Here is a 22,143-nt window from a genome sequence, read left to right as displayed (position 1 = left end):
AAAAAAAACTTTATTGTGGAATCCCTTACGCGGCCCACCCTCACCCAGACTCTGCCTCCAGCGGCCCCCAGGTAAATTGAGTTTGAGACCCCTGCCCTAGAGGTTCTCTCTTCTCTTCGCTCATCTCCAGGTAGACACACATACATACACACCTCCAGGATGGTGACAGACCACAGCTATAATACGTCAATCACTGTCAAGGTCAAGCAACACTTTGTCCTCCAGCACGGAGCAGCAGACATATGCTGCGGCACACACTTCCAGTAAACATAAACAAGTGTGTGCCCGAGTCCGTGCATGTGTGTCAGTGTGGGAACGGGGATGTGAGGATAATTTAATTAGGGACCAGCTAGAGCGGGTTACCGAGGTTAATATCCTGCATGCACTCTGCTCCTCTCGGGACGCCATAATTGCTTTAAGTACATTAGGAACTTTATTGACTGTGATGGCCTTTTAAGACATTACGTTTCTGCTGCTTAGTGTCAGACAGGAGTCGTCTAGCCTCGCTCACTGTCTCTGACTCTCTGTGTCTCTGTCTTCCCTCCTTTCCTTCTCTCCTAGCTCGCCTCCTGCTCACCCCGTCACTCTCTGCTCTGTGCATTTGTCTTCCCGACTGTATCTGCTTAATTGAAAGCTCCCTAAATATGATGAGGTTTGTATAGCGCCTCATCCGTAGGGGCTGCTTGATGAAGGTTTGATTGGCAGGTGATTAACTCCTCTTAACCCACAGAATCATCCGTCCCCGGTGGAACTGTTGCACTAATGACACCATAAAAGGCTTCTTGATGTGTCAAGTTCTGGAGCGAAGCCGTGGAGAGAGAGGCAGCTTCCAATAAGTCTGGTAAAAAAGTACGCAGCCCACACCTGACTAGCACTGATGGAGGTGGAGAGAATGTGATATCAAAAAGTCTACCTGCTACTTACGTAATGTCTGAAATGTACTTTCACGGAAATAAAATTCACGGTCAATTTGGTTTTAGAACATTTCTATAGAAAATAATAAAGTAAAATACAAAATGAAATGCAGTGTTTTCATGAACCACTTTTCCTGCAAAGTGATTTTTACAGTTCCACTGTAAAACATCATTTTATTTGTCATACCCATTATAAAATTTGGAACAAAATGATGAACAAGAGCCCAGAGTTTAGAAACTTGGACGAGGACAGGAGCAGCTGCAGCCTGTACATGGCTTTTGAGCAGCGGTAGTATTGTGTTAACAATCACCATGCTACTACGATGGACAGAGCAGCGCCACCTAGAGCATACAGAAACACTGCCTTACAGTTACCTGCATATTAATAAAACAGTTGTATCAGTAACTGTACTTGGTATCAATGAGTACACAAATGAAAATAAGGTTTTTAAAACCCTGACTCTGACCGTCGGTGGACTCTGCTGCTTCAGAGCATCAGTTTCTAAATCAGTTTAAATCAACAAATAGAATTAAGTTGTTCAGTAAAACATGTGAAGTCTTCCTTGTGTCCTTTCTCTTGACAAAGGACAAAGTTCATCTCCAAATGACATTACTGAGACGGTTATATTCCATCTGTGAACCCGAGACTCTGTCATGACAACATCAGGTATGAATATGTGTGAAAGCTGCAATTTGCTGTTCTCTGCTTTCTACAGAGAACAAAGAATCAATTAAATAGCAGACGCAAAGTAGGATAAAATAAAAGTGAATGGGAGAGAAGGGGGGGGGGGCAGTGTCACACCTGACAGGCAGAGAAGCCGAGCAATAAGTGGAGCAGATCTAGTCAATGTGGAAAGATGAATGATGCAATATCTGCATGGATCAATGTCCCCTATGTTCCTTTAAAAGGGACTTTGTCTATAAATCACATTACCATTCCATCCACCAGAGCCATGTGCGCACACACACCCTCCAACCCCGACACACACACACATATTCACACATCTGCGCACAAATACACCCACTACAAACCATCTCAATTAGTATGAATTTAGATGTATGGCTGTGACACTGCGGCGTCTTCACACAGCACTATGTAAATGTCTTCCTCCAGCTGTCCACTCTCATCATCCTGCAGATGTGAGGAGGAGGAAAGGAGGAAATCAATTTGTTGGAATTGCACTATCCAGCTAATGAGAAATCAAGTGGCTTGACTTTTCACATGAATCCCATCATGTCCACTCACATTATGAAACCAAGTTCTCATTTGTGGCACAAGTGCCACTAATAGTTCAACCTCATCCTCGCTCTGGACCTGTGCCCATAGTGCCATCTTGTGGCTAATAGAATGCAACATGTAAGAGAAAGTAATTGACGGATTTTGAACACTTGGAATTTTAGATGGAGGGATGGATGGATGGATGGATGGATGGATGGATAGGTACAAAGGTATTTTCAAATAATTACTAATAAGTCTCACAATATATAATATATTCAACCAAAAGTAAAATTATAAAAGTGAGAAACTGAAAAAGTATGTCTAGAAGGACAAAGTGATTAAAACTGATGTTTTCAAGAGCTTGAGATGGAACAAAAATACCTCAGGAAATTTGCCTTGTTATTAAAAAAAGTCTTAATACAAAGTGAAATATAAAAGGATCGTGATGGATAATATTTTTTTCGCCGGTTTGATCTGAAAAAGTTAAAATATGGTAAAAGCAGTTCTTCAAACATCTTTTAAAAGAATGATGACTGCAGTTTGATATATTATTATTAGGGATGTCAGATATTAACTTTTTGCCGATATGTCAATATTGTCCAAAGACTTAATTTCCGATTCCAATACCAACCGATACCGATATAGGCCTGGCAATATGTATTTATTTACCTGAACAAATCACTGTACAAATTGCTGGCACCAGCATTCAGCATCAATACCAATATATATATATAATATATTATTAAAATATATCAATTAAATGAGCTGCAATGCTGCCATCTAGTGACTTTCACTTTCATGTACAGCCGTTTATCCCTAAAACTATTTTTAGGGCACAAGTAATTTGAAAAATTCAAATCAAATCAAAATTCAGGCACTGCGGTATCGGGTTTTCACCTTGACATTAATTTGTAGATTCTAACCTCGCATAGTTTTAAACTAAGAGGCTTTATTCATCCAAAACCTGAGAGGTGTGGACACGAGGCTATATTTACCAGATGAAATCAATGCATATGCGTGGGCAGAATATAAGACCATTACGTGACGTAAAAAAAAAATCTATCTGTATATGCGGCTGTCTGGTGGTGAAGTGTTTGTTTACAGCCTTTTATTCCACAAAACAGACTGTGATTATCTGACTTCTCTGCAGGTCAATATGACCTATTTACATAATTGTCTTTGGGATAATGATTTTTTCTCCTCTCAGTGTGTGAGGCTGCATTAGCTGCTAAGACGGCAGAGCCCATGCTGTGGGCCGAAGAAAAGAGTGTTGCTTTGAATTAGTATAAAGAGCTGGTTTATGAAAGTTGAAGTGGGTTTTTTAGTAGATTTGATTACATTACAGGCTAATGTCAGTATTGTTTTCACTGTAAATATATATGTACATATATACGTACATATATACACTTGCTGTTAATTGCTGAAGCTGAAATGTATATATACATACATATTTACACATATATGTGTGCATTATATATGTATATTATATATCTGTGTTATTCATGTTCTATTTTTATTCACTTTCCATATAAACGTATTGTTTTATCAGATGTGTACCCACACACCCACAATTGGATTCTTGCAGACAGACACACACACAGACACACACAAACACATTCACCACGCCTTGACTGGTTTTGCCCTGTTCATGCTGTATAAACTCTGTCTGTATCTGTTGCGATTTGTCATTTGTGTGGAAGCAGGATCCTTCAACAAAAGTTCAACAAAAACTCACCGCAGCAGGACCAGACAGGAGACACAGGAACGGGGAACGGGGAACAGGGAACAGGGAACATGGCAGAGCCACAGGCCACAGGTGAGTGTGATGAACTGATGAACCCTGGAACAGACAGACAGTATATTGGCGTTAAATCATTCTGACTGAACAAAAAAAATGATTTCCACAAGTGCCACATTCTTACATCCTTATTTGCTGTTTCCAGTTTTCATATATATATTTTTTAAATCACTTTTTTAGTTATTTATTTTTTTAATTCAATAAAATATTTTCTTATTTTTAAGTCGCGGTCTGAAATGTGCAGTTGCAGTGCAATCATAATAATAATAATGTTTTTATCAATCATTACATCTCTTATAAATACATTAAAGACATTAAAATACAAAATGTAATTTTGAATATTTGCTAATTTAAACCTTTCTTAATCAGAAGAGACAAGATGGACCAGGATTACAGCTTCTTTTTTTCCCCTCCATAATCCACAGGGTTTCTAGGGGTAAAAGAATGGTCTCGATGAGAGTATTTGTCTGAAATAATACTTTTAATTATATCAAACCTCATTCTCTAAACAAAGTCGACTTCTCCAGCCTTGGTGTAAGAGTCTGTACGATCGTCATCTGTTTCCTCCTTGTCTCCACATGATACAGTCTACGGAAGGAATGTGACTGTACTTCTTCTCCTCTGTGTCATTTACACAACTAGTACAGTTGCACGAGTTATACTTCTGCAAAAAAAAAAAAAAAAAATTGTAGCTGAGACTCTCTCTGACGTTCTCAGCTTTGTAATTAGTCTTAATCAATGTTTTTGTGCCTTATTGTTTTAGTGTATTTAATTCTACTGTGGTAACAAGTGCATTTCCCTCCCCTGTTATGTAGTGCCAGCAGAGCTTGAGAAATGCAGTGTTTCACATTCAACAGTGGGATGCGCCACTGAGCCTTACACAAATACTTCTTTTTACGTCTTTTTAAAACATCCAGAACTGAAACCAGCAGTATCTGCTGATGTAAAAGACAAATGTCACCTAAAGATTAAAGAGTACACATTTGAGAGTGTTACAGTACTGTTTTCTTCAGTTCCAGTGCCTTTAACAGGAGCGCTCTTTAACCTGCAGGTGGGTGAGATTAGGAGTTTGTTTTATGTTGCAGTAAACAAAGAGGATACAGGCTGTCCTCTGAGGGTCTTTTTCCACACAAAAAAGAAAAAAAAAACCTCTTCAAGCTCCACTGTTGTTAAAGAGCAGGTTTCAACAGCTGCCTTGACTCGCAGCTCCTTCATGTCAGTGTTAGCTCGAGGCTACAGCGGATTTGTTTTTGTACCGACCACAACCTTCCTGGCTTGTTCTTGCAACATGGCCCGTCTCATGCAACACTAACCTGGTTTGTTGCTGTTCATTTGACCAACATTTGTGTTTATTTCTCTTCATCTCCCTGAGTTAATTCTGTCTAACTGGCTGTTGGCATTTCATCGGGCTGTTGTTAAAGCCACTGATGAGCTGCAGGAACGTTAGGTGCTGGAACATGAATGAAAGAGTTGTCACTTGGTTTCCAAAACGTTAACTAAATTATCAAAAATAATAATAATAATAAAATAAGAACTACTCTAGCTGTCAGTTAAATACAAAGCAATAAAAGGAGCATTCACTAAAATATATTCTAGAAAACTTAAAAATATGAACTATAAAACTCAATATTACACAAGATTTTAAAAAAAATATTTCCATAAATTCTGACTCCTACATTAGTGATGACGTCACTGAAGTGTGGGGAGTGGGATGTCATGACATTCATGGAGGTCTATGGGTAAACGGGGAAGTCAAACAGTCTTTGTTTTTTCAGGGATTTTCTAACTTTTCCAAATACAAAATAATTTTTTTTTTTTATTTTTGTAAAATTTAACAGCTGCAAAACAATTTTTAAAAATCAAAAGATTTGTAACTGTAACTGATTGGTTCTCAGCTTTATAATATGGAAGGAAATACGACGGGAAAAGGTTAAGGTCAAAAGGTTCCAAACAGAGATGTTTAAGTCCAAGTCAGGACTAAACCTTTGTACTTAAGTCCACGTCCATGCCTGAAGGTTTTGAAACCAGTACTATGTCACGTCTCAAGTCTTTATGGTCATGGGCAGAGACGTCCTAACATGTTTTAGTGATTTAATTTTCACCTACGTTCATGTCGTTCATTCCAGATTTTACAGTATCATTAAATGTCTTCACATTTTTCACGGTGGGGGAGGGAGAAGCAGAGACCCCGTCTTTTTCTGAAGTCAGCTGACCTGGCTGTAGTTGCTGACGGGCAGTGAGTGCTGTTAGTGGAAGTCACTGTATTCCCCTCACTAATACGATATTTCTGCCAAAGTGAAAATGAAAGATTAATGCAGATGGTAATCATTAAATGTAGCCTACTGTGTGCAAGCTAACGCTAACCCTATGCCTGGTGGTGATGTAGAGCTGTGTGTCTGAGAAAAATGAGTCATTGGAAGAAGAAAAAAAAGTCAGTTTTCCCGCTGGAAATGTTGTGGGACACGTGTCCATAAATGGTCGGTGGGAATGTATCTCACAGTGATGATGTCACACTCTCCCCTGTAGCAGTTTATTGACATTGGGGGTGTGTGGGACAGGCCAACAGTTCAGGGGCGTGGCCTCAGAACTGAAACCGGTTTATTAAAAACCACAGTGAGACGCCAGCTGCAGGAGCAGTACTTCCTTAGCTGAGTGTTAGAGTAGCTGCTTCAGAGCATCAGGGTTATATAAACAGCAGTGAAGGGACAGAGGGAGGGAAGAAAGAGTGAAGGAGACAGAGGCTTCTCACAGCTCAGACTGAACAGCTCAGCGTGTCAGCACCATGGGGACGTCAGGTAAGTGGAAAAGGCTTCATCTGCAGCAACGTCTTCCTCCTTTCAGTAACTCTGCGCCTCGGCTTTGGTGTCACTGATGAGAGGAAACAGAGGGTTTTTTTCAGTTTTTCAACAGTTTTTTTTTTCAGTTTTTTTTTGTTGTTTGTTTGTTTTTTATTCACATCTTCAAATGTCTCACTAGTGTGATTCTTAGTAACATTTCAATTTTATTTTCCTATTCAGCTTTTCGACACCAGCTACGGTGCAGCATGTTGAATATTTCTATTGTTTCTTTGCCACTATTTGAATGTGCCTATTGTTTGGCAGCTCTCAGGAGATTGTGACACTTATGAAAAGGCCAGTGAGTGATAGGCACCAGGCAGCGGGGGAGGTGGAGGGGTGAGGGTGACTCCATCATCTCCTGGTGCAGTCAGTCAGTCAGTCAGTCTGTAGCTGCTCTACTCCCAGTCATGTTCCAGTCTCTGCTTTAATCATCATCTGCTCCCTGGTGTGACCCCTGTGACCCCTTCTGTCGTCTCTGTCTCTCAGCCTCCAGGCAGTTTTCTAATGAAGTTCTGCGGTGCCATAATGAGTACCGACGGAAGCACCAGGCTCCTCCACTGAAGCTGAGCTCAAAGCTGAGCAGAGAGGCTGCCCGGTGGGTTAATGCACACGCTGATTAGAACCAGAACCCTCATTAGCAGGAAGTATGGCCAATAATGAAGGCTCCAGTCTGTCCTGCCAGGTACAATTAGCATTTAAACATAGAAGACTAATAGTGAAAGCCTCTGTTTCTTCTTCATTTTCATTATTGCTTGTCTTTTTTTTATTGCAATCACAGCTTATTGACAGTTCCACGACAGCACCCACTGCAATATTGACATTTCATTCAAACGATGTTTTAATAGAAGTTCATTTCCAGCCATTATCTCCAAATCACCTCAGAGCAACGGGAAAATGTCACATGGGTTCGAGGTGTTATAGAAACGTTCTGAACTTTCTGTCAACTTCCTCAAACAGTGAGGGCAAAAAACGAGATGATTATTTTGTACTTTAGTGACAACTGAAGGAGAATAGACAATTACTAGAACACACGATGGATTCTTTCTGTTGTAGAAACGTAAGTTTCAGTCAGTTTCAGTTTTAATAATAAACAGTACATGATAACATTTTTTTAAAATATGAAAAAAAAATTGAAAAATATAGAGATTAAATCTATGTGAGATATTTGATATTTCTGTGGTCATTTGTGTAGAAAACCAGTCCAAATACTACAAAAAATGGATACATTGAGATTATGATAATAATATGAAAATTAAAATGAAACACAAACTCAAAGTTTTGAAATTTCATATAAACAGTAAATGAGATGTCTTTTAAACATTATATTATTGAGACATTGTTTTTGTAGTCTCTGCTTTTAACACTGCACTATATTGCAGTGATTTTAAATATTTAGATTCAAAGTCTGCTTCTTGAGAAATGTCTTTGTAACTCTGGGGTACTTTTCCACTGCAGTAAACCTCAGAAGGACTGTTTATCTAGAGGGCGGAAGACAGCGGAGTGGGGATAAAAGCCTATAAAAAAGAGCTTGTGACCATTTCAGGAGAATTTAGCTGTAAATATGGACAGGGTTTGCATGGACTTCAGAATCAGATTATTTGTTCAGTGAAGTCATGACCTTGCAGTGGATGTCAAAGTAACATAAAAGCTAACAAGGAATGTATACTCATGTTGTCCGTTACCTTTGACTGATGTGTCCAGTTATGCTGAAAGCCTGGCAAGCACAAAGATCCTGAAGCACAGTGAACAGTCCAGCAGAGGGAGCTGTGGAGAGAACCTGGCCTGGGCTTCCTATGACCAAACAGGTACTGCAGAAGGAGGAATAACTGTCTGTTATAGATTCACGTACTTTCATCACACGTTGGACTGAATATTGAAGCGGTGGATACGCAGCAGAGGTCAAAAGGCACACAGACCGACGCAGCATGAGGTTCCCAGCCCAGGAGTGAACAGCTGGGAGCTCTCTGTTGGCCTCTGCACACTCACCATGAGTCACAAGAAATGTATGCCCAGAGATCAGTAGAACGTCCTCCACAATACTGCGGCGGCTGAAGAAAAATGTCAGTTGTCTAAAGTGTATGATTTGGTGCAGTGTTCTCACGTTGGTGTCCGTCGGAGATAAATGACAGGTCTGATCCGGATCTGTGTTAAGGTTACACTCTTTGTCTTGTTCTCACACAGGGAAAGATGTTGTCGATCGCTGGTATGAAGAAGTCAAACAGTACAACTTCAGCCGTCCTGGATTCTCCTCTGGTACAGGTGAGATACACGCTGTGGAATTATACAGGAAAACACATTAGATTCAGTACACACACACACACACACACTGTACTGTGATTGATTATTGATTACATGATTACTATAGATTAATCAAAATCAAACGTGGTCACAGGAAGTCAAGAATAAATCATTAGTAATAGAGATTAATAATCACAATTAAGCTTCATTTATGGGGATCGTAATTTTTCATGTGTAAACCATGATTGATTGCAATCATAATTAATCGTGATTGGTCATGATTAATCAGGATAACTCAACATTCCTAAATGGGAAAGAAAATTGTACATAGCTGAAATAGAAAGAAATAGCAACAGGTAGATGGCAGTGTTTCTCACCTGCATTTTTGTGATTATTCCAAATGATGGAATTCTTCATATGGAAAAATGTCTGGAAGACATGTAGCTTCATAGAGAAAAAACAGCTTTGAAACCACACACCATTTTTTCAGCAGTCGTGTTGATATAGTGATATGTTTTGTTTCCACTTTCATGCTACACCTCAGCATGTGACTTCTGTTCTTAAGAACATGGGAACGTTTCCCATCAAGTCTTTTGTGTCGTCTCCTGATTCTACCAAATAGTTTCCTGAAACTGTAGACTCCAGGGTGCATGAGTGTGTTAATCTAAACCACATTAAGAAGATCACATGACAGTTACTCACTATGACTCAATGTGATTTGGTGAAAAGGGCCAAAAATGAGCCGTTATAATACTTGTTTTTTTCTTCTTAACCCTGTCAAGGCCATTTCACTGCAATGGTGTGGAAAAGCAGCAAAGAGCTGGGCATCGGCAAAGCCATAGCATCGGACGGTTCTTCATTCGTCGTAGCAAGATACTTCCCAGCTGGGAACATCACCAATCAGGGACACTTTGAAAACAACGTTTTCCCTGCTAATTCATCTTAAACTTGTTTACTCCAAAGACTTCGAGTCGAGCCAAAAGGGAATTTAATCCACTCTCTAAATGAAATGTTATCTGGCTGCACTGCAGCGGAGCGACACGTTTGCCTTACAGATACTACCGTGCTACAGTGAGGTGTGGCCTCTGACAGGTCACTTAGGCATAAAATCCTGTGTTTATTTTGCTACTGTTGAGTACTTACCTGTCTATTGACCAAGTGATTGACTGTTTATCTATTAGTTCACCATACAATACACCTGTGATGGTATTACTGAGTGTTTTTTAACCCACTGGATTGCATCACATCTGCTTAAAAAAAGGCCTTAACGTAACATTGACATGTAGACAGATAACTATAATTAGAAGATGACTCGTCTCGTCTGGTATGTTTTTTGTTTTGGACTCGACTTCACAGACGTGTGTTTTTGCCAATGTTTGTTTTGTCATCTTCTTTGTTTTGGTATGCTAGAAATCTTAATTGTGTGAGCAAATACTGGGGGGAAGAAAAAAAAAAGAAAACATTTCAGCTAAGGTATGGAATTTTTTTTAAAATGTGGTAAACAACAAAAACAATTATAATTACTAATGAGAATATTTTTCTAAGGACAATAATAAAGATTTTAACAAAAGGAATGTGTGTTAAGTATCTATCAATATTTTATATCTGCTCTCATCTCGGATTTTTTGTAAAAAAAAGAAAAAGAAAAGAGTGAGCATTATTTAAACACTATTGGCCAATTGAATTTTTAAAAGTCAAGCTCACGTTCGAATAGTCTTTATTCAGCAGATATTTTGGGAAAGCAACAAACAGTAGCAGCAAGACAGAAGAATCAGTGGCATTTAGGCTTTTTAGGCTGGAACCAAAGGAACCTAGAGATCGAAGTGTCCTTCATTCACATGGTCAGTTCCTGTGAAAAACAAACAAACAAAAATGGAAGTAAAGGGTAAGAATAAAGGATAAAAACAATCTAACAAAATCAAATTTTTACGAGAATAAAGACGTAAGTTTACGTGAATAAAGTGGTACAATATATTAGTACTGTTGTCAGAAAAATATAAGTTTAAGGAATAAAAATATAACATTATGAGAACACTATCGTAATGCTGTGCCTTGAATGAAGTGAATAAAGTAGGACTGGATCGTAATGGATACAACGTTTGTCTTAGTGAAACCTTCGGCTGCCATCTAGTGGACACAACCAGTATAGGTTGTTGAGCTGCTTAGGTAAGATTGCACTTCAAATTATACAGTAACTATGACTCATTACTTTGTGCAGCAGCTTCTCTCCCTCCAAGTTTGCCCCCTCCCTTGCCCTCCTCCTCCTCTCCCCCTTCCTCCCCTCTCACCATGATGGCATTCACAATGTCATTCTTGTTGTGTTTCAGCGCACGGACAGCCTTAGCTCGCGACACATTGGCCTGAGCCATCACCAGCTCAATGTCCCTCTGCTCCAGACCTCCCTCGTCCAACTGGAGCATCAGAGATGGGGAAAAAGAGAGGTTAAGAAGAGTGTGAGATTATATAAAAACAACATAGACTCTAATTCAGAATTCTGTGAAGTTTGAGGTGGTATACTACCTCCTCTTCCTCCTCTTCACTCTCCTCCTTGATGGTGAGGCTGGGTGGGACAGGAGGAGCCAGAGGAGAAGATGTCACCGGCATTTTGAATTTCTCTGCAGCAGCTTTGTGAGCCTGCTGTGATAGGTCCTCAATCTGAGAGAGGAGGGGAGGGGAGGAGACGTACAGAACATAAGAGTCGTCCACTAGAGAGAGACAGAGGGAGAGGAGAAAAGCAGGGAAGGAGGAAAGATAGGTAGGATAAAAGGAAGGCAGAAGGGGAGCAAGAAAAAAGTAAAGAAAGGAATGAATGAAGAAGGAAAGAAAGAGAGAGAGGATGAAAGGATAAAGAAGAAGGAAAGGAGGGAAACATGTATGGAAGAAAGCAACGCAGGAAGGAAGGATAAAGGGGGCAAGGAGGCTGAAAAAGAAATGACAAAAAAAGACAAAAAAAAAACGAACACTACAGAAGGAAAGGAAAAAGGAAGGAAGGAAGGATGGAAATCTCACCTTGGCTTCTCCAAATACGATGTAAATGTCTGATGCAGGGCTTTTGAAGACATCAGGTCTGCTGATGACAAACAGGATACTCTTGGACTTCCTTATCGTTATTCTGGTCACACCATGGACTGGTTTAAGACCCAGTTTAGACATGGCCTACATACACAGTGGGCAGCAGGTAGAGACAGAACCAAAGACAGGCAGATCAGTATCTTGTACTGTTGTCCAGTAGCAGTGAAGAACCATCTCATTATCCACTACACAGCACAGGATTTCATGTGCTTTAATCTGGATATATCTTATATTACTGTATGCAACATAACATGCTGGTAATACATTGCTGGTAACTCAAGTAATTTTGTTACAATTACAAGAGTAAATTACACACAAATGTACAATGTTTGGTGCAAGACAGTAGAAAGTCAGTCAATTACATATATCAATCAGCAATAATGTTAAACTCCCAACCCATCAGAGTTTGAGAACCCAAATCTACATAGTGTTTTTTTCACACAGTTTAAAACTGACCTTGCGAGCCTTCTTCTCACTCCGACTCTGCTTAGGTCTGTTTAGCCCTTCATCTGCAGAGGAGAGAGACTGAAAGAAAAACGGAGTAATTTGGTTTTTAGAGGTCACTTCCAACTAACTGCCAGATGCCTTGTATTGTTGTCACCACCAGACAGAACAGGACATGATGAGAACTAATGATGACATGATTGAAAACATCGCCTGATTCAAAAAGTAATCCGTCTCACTGGTACATGTCACACACAGAAGGACGGACTCACCAGATGTTCTGGTGGCCTCAGCGGTTCTGCCTCCTCCAGCTCGGGCACTGACCCTTCACTCTCAGACTCATTACAGGAAGCCAGGATGGAACCTACACAGCAGCATGTTCAGCATACAGCCGAGGAAAACCAAAGCAGACACAGTGAAAGGGATTTTGAACTGAGGGTTGTTGCCTGTTGTCATGAGGACATAATATATTTGGCTGATTAATTCTCAGGTGAGTGACAGGACTCACAATTGTGTTTGAAGGATATGTCAATGTCTTCAGTAATCCTGTGACTGTGATTGATGGCACCCCCAGACGGCCTGTCAGTCATGATAGTTGAAGTAAAGGGCTCCAGTTCCTGATGAATCGATGGACCGTCATTTCCTGCAACTTCCCTTGACTGGGACCTGTCTCCATGTCCAGGCAGGACAGTGTCATCCTTGACCTCTTTATTCCCCTCAGCTAGACAAGGACCATCTAGAGGACAATAATAAAACAAGTTTTTAAAATACTGTGGTTACAAAGCTGTACATATACATTTATATACACATATATCAATACACACACACACACATGCACCAATATGTATGTATATAATTATATATGTATAATACAATGTAGATATATATATCATATACATATACAATATATACAATATATATATATAAACATAGTGTAAATATATGATAAATATTACATAGATATATCCTCAACCATATATCAGTTGATCCCCACCAGGGGGCAATACAAACTAAAAAGAGACTCATAGTACAAGACAATCTTCCTGTGTGTCTTTCTTCAATTCCTGCCAGCACTCGGAAAAAATAGGAATATGCTGGGTTTATTACTGAGTAGGTAAATTGCAAGTAAATTGATGAAACTATGAAACTAGAAGATCATTGTATTTAATCACAGATACTTTTGTGACATTTTTGTTTGGTTGTGTCCTGCCGGAATTTTAAGGTTAAATTTGGCTGATATATCCAATACATACAACAAACTCATCATCGTATCAATTGGTTGTGTCATTTCTGAACTCACCTCTTGGTTTTTCCTGTGAGCTCCTGGTGTAACCCTGTTTATGTTTGTGAGACTGGTTGTTGGGATGAGGCAGAGGATGAGAATAGGACTGAGACTGGAGACAGGAAACAGAATCTTCGATGCGTAGCGAGTCATTATTTCCTGACACAGACAAAGATGATTCCTGGGTTGGCTGGGTAAGACTGGCTGTTGTAGCCGTAGAGAACGAGGCAGATGGAGGTGTCACAGACGGAATCTTCTGGATGCTGCTGCTACAGGAAGGAAACGTGTCGTTGGATGGTTGCTGGGTTTCCTGGGAGCTTGAGCAAAAGGTATTATCCTGACACGGAGACAGAAAAGACTGTTGGCCGATGGAAAGGACAGGTTGAGATTCTTGTATTGGTGTGGGAAGATCGTCCACCTCCTCAGATGAAGCACAGGGTAAAGGAGTGGATGAACGGGAATGTGGAGATGATATAATTTGGGTGTGGTCAGTCACAATGTTGTTGTCATTGATATCTACTGTAATTCTCCTGTTAGTTATTAAAGGCCTGTTATCCAGTGTTTGCTCTTTCTGTTGCATTTCTTCATTCAGTGCCACAATAACGTTGATGTTATCCAGAACCTGTGAAGTGGACTCAAGGCATTCGTGACTGCTAACCTCAGGCCTGGTACTACTGTGGTCCTGTACTTCTGTGTGAGGCTCTGCATTGTCTGTCCCAGACGTGCTGTTCTGATGGCCCAGTGGTGAAGTTTTCGCCTTTGCCTCTTGATCTGTCTCAGGTTTAGGGACACCTGTGATCTCCTTTGTCCGTTCCTCTGCTGTGGTATTTGACAAATCGTCTTTCATCATATCGTCCACAGAGTCAGAGCTTGAACTACCATGGTCATCTTTCTGGGATTTTCTGTGTTTCCTTTGCTTCCCTCTACGACCTTTCTCAGCAGTGTTTGGTTTGTCTGTAAAACCCTCCTTAGGGCCGGGACACGACATGTGTTTGGGGCTCGTCTGTAAGGGGGAGGCCTTTCTCTCCATTTTTTTGTTCTTGTCTCTCTTGTCACCTTGGATTTTTTTATCTGTTGTCTCATCGCCACCATCTTCCCCTGAGTTATAACAAAAACACTGTTGTCCTCCAAGGGCTTCTTCACCCAATGATTCACGAGTGAGTGTGTCGGTTATTTCAACCTTCTGATTACGATCAGTCTCGGGCTTTAAACTCTCCAAAGTTTCTTCGTCATTATTTTCCACTTTGTACTGGGAACGCCGACTGGGTCTGAGTTCAGCAGATTTACATTTAGGAGTAAAAGAACCAAAGGATCCATGAGGGAAACAAAAGGAGTCATTAGCTGCAGTTGTTGCATCCTGATGAAGTTCAGTTGAGCAATGGAAATGTTGACTTTTTGCCACCGTGTTCATGCTGGTTTTAATTGACGCTGAGGTGTTACAGACATCCTTCTTTGGGGATGATGTCTGTCTCGTTTCCGACGTCTGGTTTACGGAGCTGTCTAGCGACTCCTCAGTTTGATCGGCAAATGAGTCGGAAGCCTGATGTTGAATCTCCTCAAGTGGAATATTAGAAGGGGACCCTTTGACAGTGATGTTCACGTTCTGCGGTCTCACCTCCTCTGAGAGAGCGTTCAAAGTTCCACACATCATTTCTTTTAAGGACTCAAATGCAGAGTCGTTGCTGTTGTTGTTCCATGTGTCCTGTATTGTTGTGTTCTTCCTGTCCACATCAGTGCCTGTGTTAAGATAACTATCTTCATCCACTGGTATTTCAGTGCTTCCATCTTCTCCCCCTCCCGCTTCTGAAATCTCTTCAATTGATTTCCATGAGGTCAGGATAGATTCAGATGAAATTTTTTCAATCAGTTTTTCATCTGTTATCCGGTCTGTCATTTCACACTGACTGTAGTTTTCTTCCTCTTGAACACCAGTATCTGGGACATTGATATAATGTTCACATGTAATAACCTCCGGACTGGGGACCACCGTCATCTGTTTGTTTTGACTTTCTGACTCCATCTCATATTGATTCTCCAAAAGCTGTCCATCTTTCCATCCAACCAAATCTGCCACTGGCTCCGAACTAAAGCCCAACCCAGTGACCATCCTGCCATCACCCCTCATCCCAGACCTGGAATCCATTCGCCTCTTTGTCTCCATTTCTGAGTTTTCCCTTTTGGGTGAAATAGCGACAGGGGAGTGAGATCCAACAGCGCCCATCGCACCCTCAATAGTACCCTGCAGGGTTTCCCTCAGATTCTCCTGGCCACAGTCACTTGGAAAGAATTCAGATGTAAGAGAAAGATTGTCAACAACGTCTGAGGTGACAGACACGGGTATATTACTGGGGCTGGGACAAGTGTCTTTAGGAGAGGACAGAAGGACAACACCTTTATTCAAGTCATTGGTAGCAGCAGCGATGTCGGAGGAGGAAGTAGAACCTGAGTTCCTGGACTCTGCACCAACAGATTCCACTGACGTTCTACCATTCTTCTGGTCTTGCTTGAGCTCAGACTCCATAACCATACCAGGTCTGTACATGGCCTCTGCTCCTCTTGGTACGTCAGATTTAGTGGAAAGAGACTTTGATAACACAAGCCTAGTTGCTCTGACTGTGGTCTGGCTCTCTGGCTGACAATGACGAGGTCTGATGAGCAATTTGAAAGAGTCCCTCTCTAGTTCTTGGGTGGACGTTTCCACAGAACAATCAGTGCTTTGTTTCATTGTTGTATTTCTCTGCTGGGTATTTTTCTTAGTTACATCTGTTGAACTGTCCAGATCCTCATTTTTCTGTGACAAAGTAAGAGAGGAGGATTTATTAACATGGTTTGGAGGATCAGGAATGACATCAGGCATTACTGTGTGATGGACCTGATGTCTGTCATTGGAATCCTCAAGAATGGTGAAAGGATCAGAAGTACTTATCAACCCCCCGGTGCTCCCATCTGACTCACCAGAGATGTCGGGTTGGTGTGAATCGGATTCAAAAAGGCAGGATGCATTCTGGTCATTTGAGGGTTTATCTGAGCTAGTTTTTAAAGGCGGCGGTTCCAGCTGACCGATTCCTCTGGACGACTCTGATTCTGGGTGTGACAGAGGTTCACATGGCTGAGGATCTTCCGGATCTTCAGAAATTCTGGTGTTTTCCATGGGATGGGCAGTTTCAGAAAGAGACGTGATTTCACAAGGATCGCATGTTTTTTCTGTGTTAAGTTGCACCTGTATATTTTCATTTGAATTTGTGCAGCTTTTCGACACCTGTTCAGGTTCTGTGGGCACATCAACAGGAGTACATACATTGGATGTTGGTTCTAGTGATTGTGCGTGTCTCTCAGTGCTGTAGAGACATTCATCTTCATCTCCATTGTAAGATGCAGAATCTAAGGAGTCATCTGTGTCATCTTGATAACAAAAAGATTCATCCAGACCCTCGTTAATCGATGTTTCTGAAAGTGAATGAAGGAACGATGCTGAGCTGTCCTCATCTCTTGGGTCCTCCACTGCTCTGCTACCACACTCCACATCTACTACTCCTTCTACATCTTCTACCACTTTCACCTCCACCTTAGCTTCCACAGGTGCCCCCTCTTCGTTATCAATATCTTCATGATTTTCGTTATTGTCATCACAGTCGGCAGCACCACTGGCACTGCATTCACCGTCATCGCCATCATCGTAATCATCATCCTCATCATCCTCGTCATCGTCATCATCATCATCTCCATCTTCAACATCTGCCTCCTCCTCTCCTGCTGCGTAGGCATCCACGTCCTTCCCTTCATCTCCATCAGGAACTTCTCCAATGTCGTAATCTTCCTCTGTGGGGAACAGAGTGATTTCCATGGAATCGGCTCTAAAGATAAGGCTGGTGTTGAGAGGAAAGGAGATGAGGGAAGCAGGGATCATCCTTTCTTCCTCTGGCGTATCATCAGCAGAAGCTGCCTGAGAGAATATGAAAGAACCAGAGCCCAGTCTATCAAACGCTCCAGGACCAAAAACATCATGAGGGGTGAGCGGAGAATCAGAGCTAAAGCTGGATGAGCCCATGGTCATGTCCGGAGTCAAAGCAGTAGATAATAGATGTGGTTGCTCATCAATTTGTCTGTAAACTTCCTCTGCTAGGCATGTGTCTAGTTGCAAGCTAAGACCTGTCTGCATGTTTCTAGCACATTCTATTTTACCTGAATTAGCCTCTTCAGGTGGAAAGACTGAGCATTCAGATTCTCCTTCATCTTCCTGAGAGTCACTGCTATGGCTGCTACTGCTTCGTAGAGACGTCCTGTTCTCCGTCACCCAGGACGGACGACAACTTTCTCTAGTTACTTTGACCTCGTCCACCGTTGGAGCCTCCTCCTCCTCCTCGAGAATCACCGCTTCTGTTCTACCTATTCTCGGATTTGAACTGAAATCTTCAGGACGGTGCGAGCTATAGTCCCCAACTCTTTCTTCTTCTTTCTCTGGTCCCACTTGTCCTTTTTCTTCCCCGACTTCATCTCCAATTTCTGATAAGGAGCTTACAAAGCAGGCATGGGCTTCCTGTGCTTCTTCTGTGAGGAGTGGATTGGGAGATGTGGATGGGGAGGTGGAAGATGTGTAGGAGGAGGTCCAGCTGCCTCCCTCTGCTGTGATATAAGAGCCGGTGGGAGAAGTGAGAGGAGAGCAGAGATCCTCGCTGTCTGAGGGAGAACCGGGAGAAAGAGGACAGGCAGGTGATCCTGGATAAGAGTTGTGTTTAAGGTGTGAAGAGCAGGGAGTCATTTTTATTGGGGTAGAAGGGGCAGTGTAATAAAGGTCGGGGTCTAGGGACGAGGGCATTCCTACTCGTAGAGGGTCAACAGCAAAGGCTGGTTCCGAAAAGGACAAAGTAACTGGACAGGCCAGCTCAGAAAAAGGGAGGGAAGGCACTTCTTTTTGAGAGGTTCCACCCTCTTCCTGTGTGTCCATCACTGTGTCTTCAGCTGTGACGGGCTGTGGAGAGGATGAGGACGGTGATGGAGGCTTGTGAGAAGGTGAAAAGTGTTTGGTGGAAAGTTGGACAGGGTCTTTCTGCTCGTCTTCCTGTTTTAGACCACTGTTTTCCTCCTTTGATTGTGCCTGAGGAAGTGGTGGAGCTGGTGTGGGTGGAGTCTGACCAACTGGCTCAACCAGTGGCTTTACTTTCTGGATCTCTGTTGATTTGAGCAGTGTCTCTTGACCCATCACCACCCTTGTGCCAATGGTTTGATCATCTGGGAAGTCACTTTCCACCTCAGATCCAGTCAGAACCTATCAAAATTGATGAAATGATTTAATACTGTAGATTTACCAACAGCATATGTTCAATAATGTATCTTCAATACAAATATGCCTAGAGGAAAAAAGGAACAAAAACAAACCTTGATCCTTTCCATTTTAAAAGGAATATGGCGCCCACATGGTCCGTGACCACCTAACTTTCCAGACAATCTCCGTGAGATGGGGTTGCGATGATCTGAGCCCTCAGGTTGAGGTCTTGTTGAACCAGTGGAGCTTGGTGTTGCATGAAGCAGCCTTGGACCAAAGATGCATCCTGGGAGTACTTTCTGTGGTGTACTGGGAGATGGGCTAGAACCACTATCACTGGGAGAAGAACCACTGTCACTAGGGGTAAAGTCAGTGGACGGATGTCTTATCATGTCTGAAAAACACAGAAAAAAGAAAATGAGCAGGTAAGTCATACCATAACAAAATAATGGAAATTGTATTATAATGAAGATGTCCAGGTTGAATAATTTAAATTTGATACTGTAAACATTCAACTCCCATAACTGTACAGCAGTTAGGGGAGTTGCAGCTAAGTCATGTGACAAATTCACGTGTTCTTTTTTTAAAAAAAAAAATTAAAATTCTTTAAAGTTTTTAAATTTAATTTCTGAACTGTATTAATATTTTTAAGCCTTGAGCTGCTCAACAGATCTGGACTGCAGGCAGGCCAGTCAGAAACATCTGTCCTGTGTCTGGTTCACAACAAAGAAATATTTTCACACTATTCAGTGAATTCAGATGCTGACAGAACTAGACCTTCAACATGATACCAGTTAGTCTTTCAAGTGAAATCTTAAACCTTAATGGCGCCCTCCACAGGCATGGCCAGATGGCCACAAAAAAGAAAAAGGAGAGGGAGAGAGAGAGAGAGAGAGAGAGAGAGAGAGAGAGAGAGAGAGAATGAGAAAGAGAGACTCCTGTACATTCTAACTTTAACTTCTAATATAGAGGGTGAATGACTGAAATCAGGTTAGTGGATCATTGAGTAAGTGCTGTGTAAGAGCTAGAAGGGGGAAATTAAATGGGGGGTTAATAAGATTACACTTGATCCATTCAGTTTGGTTCTACTTCCCTCTAATAATTTGTCATGTTGAATTGATTATCATCGCACAGGAAGTGTACATTAACTGATACAACCCTCATGAAGAACGTATTATTGGCCACATCCAGGAAGCAAACAGAACCTAGAGATTCTCTCTTAACTGGACCACTACCACAATGGCTTGTGACATTTGCCATGCCATCAACTGACTGATGACTTACTGCATACTGCAGCTGTTTAGTCTGAATTTCGTCTCTGCATCTTTTTGCTTTGAAAGTCTATTTTCAAATTTGCTGTATACAAGTACTCCCCCCCCACCACCACCACCACCACCACCGCCCCTCCCTCTTTCTGTTTCTTTTTCAGCTGTGTCTGCTTCTCTTGCTCGCCTCCATTTTTTTCCCCCCTGCTCATCTGCGATGGTGGTGGTTGCAAGCATCAGCACTTAGCAGCCCTATCTGACCACTGCCCTGATAATGAGCTTTAGGAGTGTGTGTGTGCTGAGTTATGCCTCAGGACAAACACATGTCACCAAACAGTGTGCACACAAAGCGCATCTCCTCTACGTAACTTCTCCCTATATATATACTGCAGTCCAGTATGATAGCATAATGCTACATCATGCTATCTTTTAGTTACTGCTGAAGTACAATAAAAAATCTTCAATGATATTGTTACAAACAGTAAAGAAAGACAGAGTACAGTAAAGACGTAAGTTCAGTGGACATTTTTTTTTATCAAATGTAAAATTGACATAATATTGTATTTCTCTCTGCAGATAAAAGGAACCATTAACTTCTAAGACTGAGTGCTGTATTGACTGGACGGATGTCGGCCCAGATATGAAGGATCCTCTGGGAGAAAACAGTGAAACAGAGCAGCAGGCTTTTTAGCAGCAGTAGGCCGCAGCAAGCTGGAGCTGCGTCACAAAGGCTGCAGCATTCTGAGCTGAAACAGAAAGCCTGTGTTCAGCTGCAGCTCAGGCTAAGACAAAAACAGAAGACATCAAGCCCTCCTTCAGTGTGTCTTCTGTTTCCAATTCCTTATATTTAACCTATTTTTTACCTGTTACTTTGTTTCAGTGCTGTGCTGTTTTCAGAAATGACTCCCAGCTCCTCAGCTAAGACTAAGTCAGAGAGCTTAAATCTATTTTCAGGAAGTTTAAACAGTAAAAATGGTCTTTATGCTTCAAAAATAAAAATCACGTTTTTTTTATCCTTTTGAGTTTTAAGGTATTAATGCTCCCATGTGTATTATGTCACAACCTAACAAGTGGTGACAAGACTGCAGTCCAGCAAGGACATAATAAACCATAATAAAACAGTAGCAGAGATTTAGCATCAGTATAAAAATGACGCGTCAAAAATAGAAAATGTAGTCTTAGCTTGTGAACAATGTGAGTGGCCTGTGTCATGCTGCTGTGTCATGTTCATGCTGAGGTTGGGGGAGAGAGGAAGGGAGGGAGGGAGGAGCCACGCCGCACTGTAGCTCACAAGAAGTGATGGAGAAATGTGGAGGAAGCGGCAGGGCTGAGGGTGAAGCAGAGATAGAACTGAGAGGCTGAGACTCAAACTCTGCTGCATTTAAAGAGGAGGGTTGTTAGAGACGGTGTCGATGGAGAACATGAGGAGGTGGGGAGGCAACATGCAGTTTAATCAGGAGGCGAACAAGCTGCCAGATTACAGCTCAGTAAGAATGGTCAAGATGTAACACACCATGTAAAACCAGGTATATATTTATATTACAGTTTTCTCTTCACTCAGGAGTGACATCATCCAGCAGTAAACAGTACGACAGCAGTAAACTCCTGAGAAACTCACAGACCCCCCCACCCCAGGTCCACTGAAGTTGTTTGTCTTTTCCCAGCCCAACATCCATCTTCACAAACACCCACCAACTCATCTCTCCTTCCTCCCTCTCTTCCTCCATCCCCACTGCCATTTTTTTCCTACCTGGTCCATGGAGCCCCGTCTCCTCAGCTCCCTGCTCCAGATGCTTGTCAGCGGGGACAGA

At 41.7% G+C, this 22,143-nt stretch overlaps 2 protein-coding genes across 2 annotated transcripts; one reads left to right on the top strand and one right to left on the bottom strand.

The window, feature by feature from the left end:
* Positions 1-6,531: 6,531 nt before the first annotated feature.
* On the top strand, positions 6,532-10,576 carry glipr2l (GLI pathogenesis-related 2, like). Its single transcript, XM_008323614.3, has 5 exons — positions 6,532-6,726; positions 7,255-7,363; positions 8,470-8,573; positions 8,950-9,027; positions 9,789-10,576. The coding sequence occupies exons 1-5, from the start codon at positions 6,714-6,716 to the stop codon at positions 9,950-9,952; spliced, it is 468 nt and encodes a 155-aa protein (XP_008321836.1). The 5' UTR covers positions 6,532-6,713; the 3' UTR covers positions 9,953-10,576.
* nacad (NAC alpha domain containing) lies at positions 10,334-22,137 on the bottom strand. The gene is made up of 10 exons (XM_008323612.2): positions 22,083-22,137; positions 19,181-19,461; positions 13,823-19,070; positions 13,031-13,258; positions 12,795-12,886; positions 12,535-12,603; positions 12,016-12,162; positions 11,527-11,661; positions 11,295-11,417; positions 10,334-10,855 (listed from the first exon to the last, which is right to left on the bottom strand). Exons 2-10 carry the CDS (start codon positions 19,457-19,459, stop codon positions 10,841-10,843), a joined length of 6,336 nt encoding a protein of 2,111 aa, XP_008321834.1. The 5' UTR covers positions 19,460-19,461; positions 22,083-22,137; the 3' UTR covers positions 10,334-10,840.
* Between the last annotated feature and the right edge of the window lie 6 nt (positions 22,138-22,143).

This window comes from Cynoglossus semilaevis, chromosome 13 (genome assembly GCF_000523025.1).
Source record: "Cynoglossus semilaevis isolate Cse_v1.0 chromosome 13, Cse_v1.0, whole genome shotgun sequence".
Lineage (NCBI taxonomy): Eukaryota > Metazoa > Chordata > Actinopteri > Pleuronectiformes > Cynoglossidae > Cynoglossus > Cynoglossus semilaevis.
This window is presented reverse-complemented; position numbering and strand designations above follow the sequence as displayed.

What these genes read in the sequence shown, in the direction of transcription:
- glipr2l (XM_008323614.3), top strand. An exon ending in CTGAGCAGAGAGGCTGCCCG is followed by an intron (nt 7,364 to 8,469) that starts GTGGGTTAATGC and finishes TGATGTGTCCAG; the next exon opens with TTATGCTGAAAGCCTGGCAA. An exon ending in GGCTTCCTATGACCAAACAG is followed by an intron (nt 8,574 to 8,949) that starts GTACTGCAGAAG and finishes GTTCTCACACAG; the next exon opens with GGAAAGATGTTGTCGATCGC.
- nacad (XM_008323612.2), bottom strand. Translation starts at nt 19,459, where the DNA reads ATGATAAGACATCCGTCCACTGACTTTACCCCTAGTGACAGTGGTTCT. An exon ending in CATATCCTTCAAACACAATT is followed by an intron (nt 12,887 to 13,030) that starts GTGAGTCCTGTC and finishes GCTGCTGTGTAG; the next exon opens with GTTCCATCCTGGCTTCCTGT. An exon ending in GTGAGAAGAAGGCTCGCAAG is followed by an intron (nt 12,163 to 12,534) that starts GTCAGTTTTAAA and finishes CTGTGTATGTAG; the next exon opens with GCCATGTCTAAACTGGGTCT.